Here is a 2,400-nt window from a genome sequence, read left to right as displayed (position 1 = left end):
AATGCATCTGGAGCACAGTCCAGCAGCCAGAATTGGTTCAAATCACACCCCTACTAAAACTGCATACAAGTTTTATAAATTACTGTCCTTTGTTTGTTTGTTTGTTTTGGACAGACCAAACACAGGTTCAGAAAAGAACAGTTTACTTAACACTGCCAGAGACAGTCATAGACAACAAATCTTTCATTCCACTCCCAATTTAGCGGTTTTTGTCGACGCAAAGAAACTTTGTTTCCATTTGGCTTGTGACTTGGAGCAGGTGATGCTGAGCTGGAGGAGAAGCTGCTATCAGCAAAACAGAGGCAGCGCCTCAAGGCCACCGGCCACGGACTCCAGGAGTCTCTAGTCACTGTTCAACGAGAGCCTTGTGAAGAGACACTCACTCAGGTTTTCCTCCTCACTGGCCTGCTGGCGGAGGTTGGCCAGGTAGTCACTAATCTTCTTGATGAGATTCATCTCCTTCTCTAGGAAGTGCTTCTCCAAGAAGTGGCAGAGTTGGAAGTCTGCATTGGCTGAACCCAGGGCGTGCAGATCCAGAAGGAGTTGGTTCAGGTTCTTCTCCAAGGCCAAGGACGTTTCCATGGCATCCACGCTCCCATCACACCGATATGAGAGCATCATCGGCCCGTTAGAGAAGCGGTCACAGTCGCTCTGTCGAGTTTGCATCAGGAGAAGGTAGGCAGCCTGACGCTTCTCTTCAGACAGATCTCGGAAGAAGTGAACCAGGCCTCCCACAGACCTGTTATCTTTGAGAAGGAATGCCAGAGAGAGATACTTATCTGAGACCTCCAGATGCATACTGATGAGGCGACTGATCATGGCCTCCATCTCAGTGGTGTAGTTCTGGTGGCTCCAGGCACTCATGGTTGGTGAGCAAGATGGAGAATATGAAGAATCCTCTTTCCGGAAAGAGAAGATTGAAGATCGTTCCGGAAGTTGTGAATGGCGAGGCAGGAACAGCAGGTAGTTATTAGCCCAGGGGGTGGGACTGGGAGTTTCTGATACAGCAGTGGGCGGGACTATATGATGTGCAGTCTCACAAACTTTTCAGATAAGAATTTAATTGTCCTATACCAAGTAGTTATTGGAATGGAGGCTTGGGGGGGTGGCTTCCAGCTTTTTAAAACCATAATTCTAAGGTGAGGTTAGAATATCAAAAGTTTTCATAATGAGCTCCTTTTAATTATCTGTGACTTAAAACTTCCTTGCTTATTAATTTTAAGCTAGAAAACAGTATTTTACTCTGCTTATAGTTACTTGTCTCAGCAAGTAGCCACTAATCCCCTTTCTCAGAGTAGTCTTACTGTTCAAATACAATTGTTAATAGCACCCCTATCTCTCTGTAAAGAGTCCTTGTTTGGAGCATTTATTAAACAGTCGCCTTGTTCTTTATAGATAAACATGAAAATGGTAACACACCAAAGACTGAACTTATGTATAATTTGTTTCTCTCTGGCCTCTCATGGAGTTGAAACTGGCTTCCAACTCCCTATCTATCCAAGGATGATGCTCAACTTTCCAAGTGCTGAGTTCCTAAGCAAACATAATCACAGTTACCTTGCTTCCATTTCACTAATCTTGCCAGCAAGAACTTGTTACAAGTTGTAAGACAGCATACTGTTTTCTATGCAACATACATCAAGTATCATTCACTACTTACATTCACTGGACCTAAAACATCCTTTGGAATGTCATAAAGATCAGTTGTCTAAGCAGGTATTGGGGTCCTATGATTCTAGACATCCCACCATTAGCCGAAACACAACGTGAATGAGAATAAAAATGAAATAATTCATGTTAATAAATCTTATCAAAACTAAATGCATACAGAATATTTTAAGTTAGCTGGTCTCCACTGAAAGGTAGAGACACAGGCCATTAATGTTCTCATAAGGTCTTGTTCAACTTTATGATTATGTGCTGAGCATTTCATTTGCAAAATATTGATTATTTGGCAACAACTTTCAAAGTTAACTGATCTGCTGCTGAAAGCATGCATTTCAGAATTGAAGACAAAGCCTGCTGTCCCCTTTCACCACTCAGCCTTACAAACTCCATGCTACTGGTGTCTGTGGAGAGAAAAGAACCAGCGGCAGAGCCCTACGGTGTTGGCTGATGAAACACTTTGTTGTCAGTATCGTGTCGGCACTATGTCCTCTTTTGGCCTCACTTTTCTTGACTTTAAAGGGGAGATATTAGTTTCTCACTAATGTGCTACCAAGCTAAATCACAGAATGAGAACATCCTTTGAACCAGCAGAATGCAAAACATGGGGGTGTGGGGGTATCATTAATCTATTTTTGTAAGAAAATTCTTGAGATCATTTCACTAAAGAGCCATTCTGCTGAAACATAATTCTTTGTGGGTTTCAGGCATGAAAACACCGAGGTATAGTTTTGA

The 2,400-nt window shown here is 42.5% G+C and overlaps 1 protein-coding gene across 1 annotated transcript; it reads right to left on the bottom strand.

Moving 5' to 3' along the window:
- Positions 1 to 342: 342 nt before the first annotated feature.
- LOC308415853 (ferritin light chain-like) lies at positions 343 to 864 on the bottom strand (the record flags this gene model as incomplete). Its single annotated transcript, XM_080910883.1, has 1 exon — positions 343 to 864. The coding sequence occupies one exon, from the start codon at positions 862 to 864 to the stop codon at positions 343 to 345; it is 522 nt and encodes a 173-aa protein (XP_080767009.1).
- Between the last annotated feature and the right edge of the window lie 1,536 nt (positions 865 to 2,400).

This window comes from Micromys minutus (assembly GCF_963924665.1).
Source record: "Micromys minutus genome assembly, chromosome: X".
In the NCBI taxonomy this organism is placed as follows: domain Eukaryota; kingdom Metazoa; phylum Chordata; class Mammalia; order Rodentia; family Muridae; genus Micromys; species Micromys minutus.
This window is presented reverse-complemented; position numbering and strand designations above follow the sequence as displayed.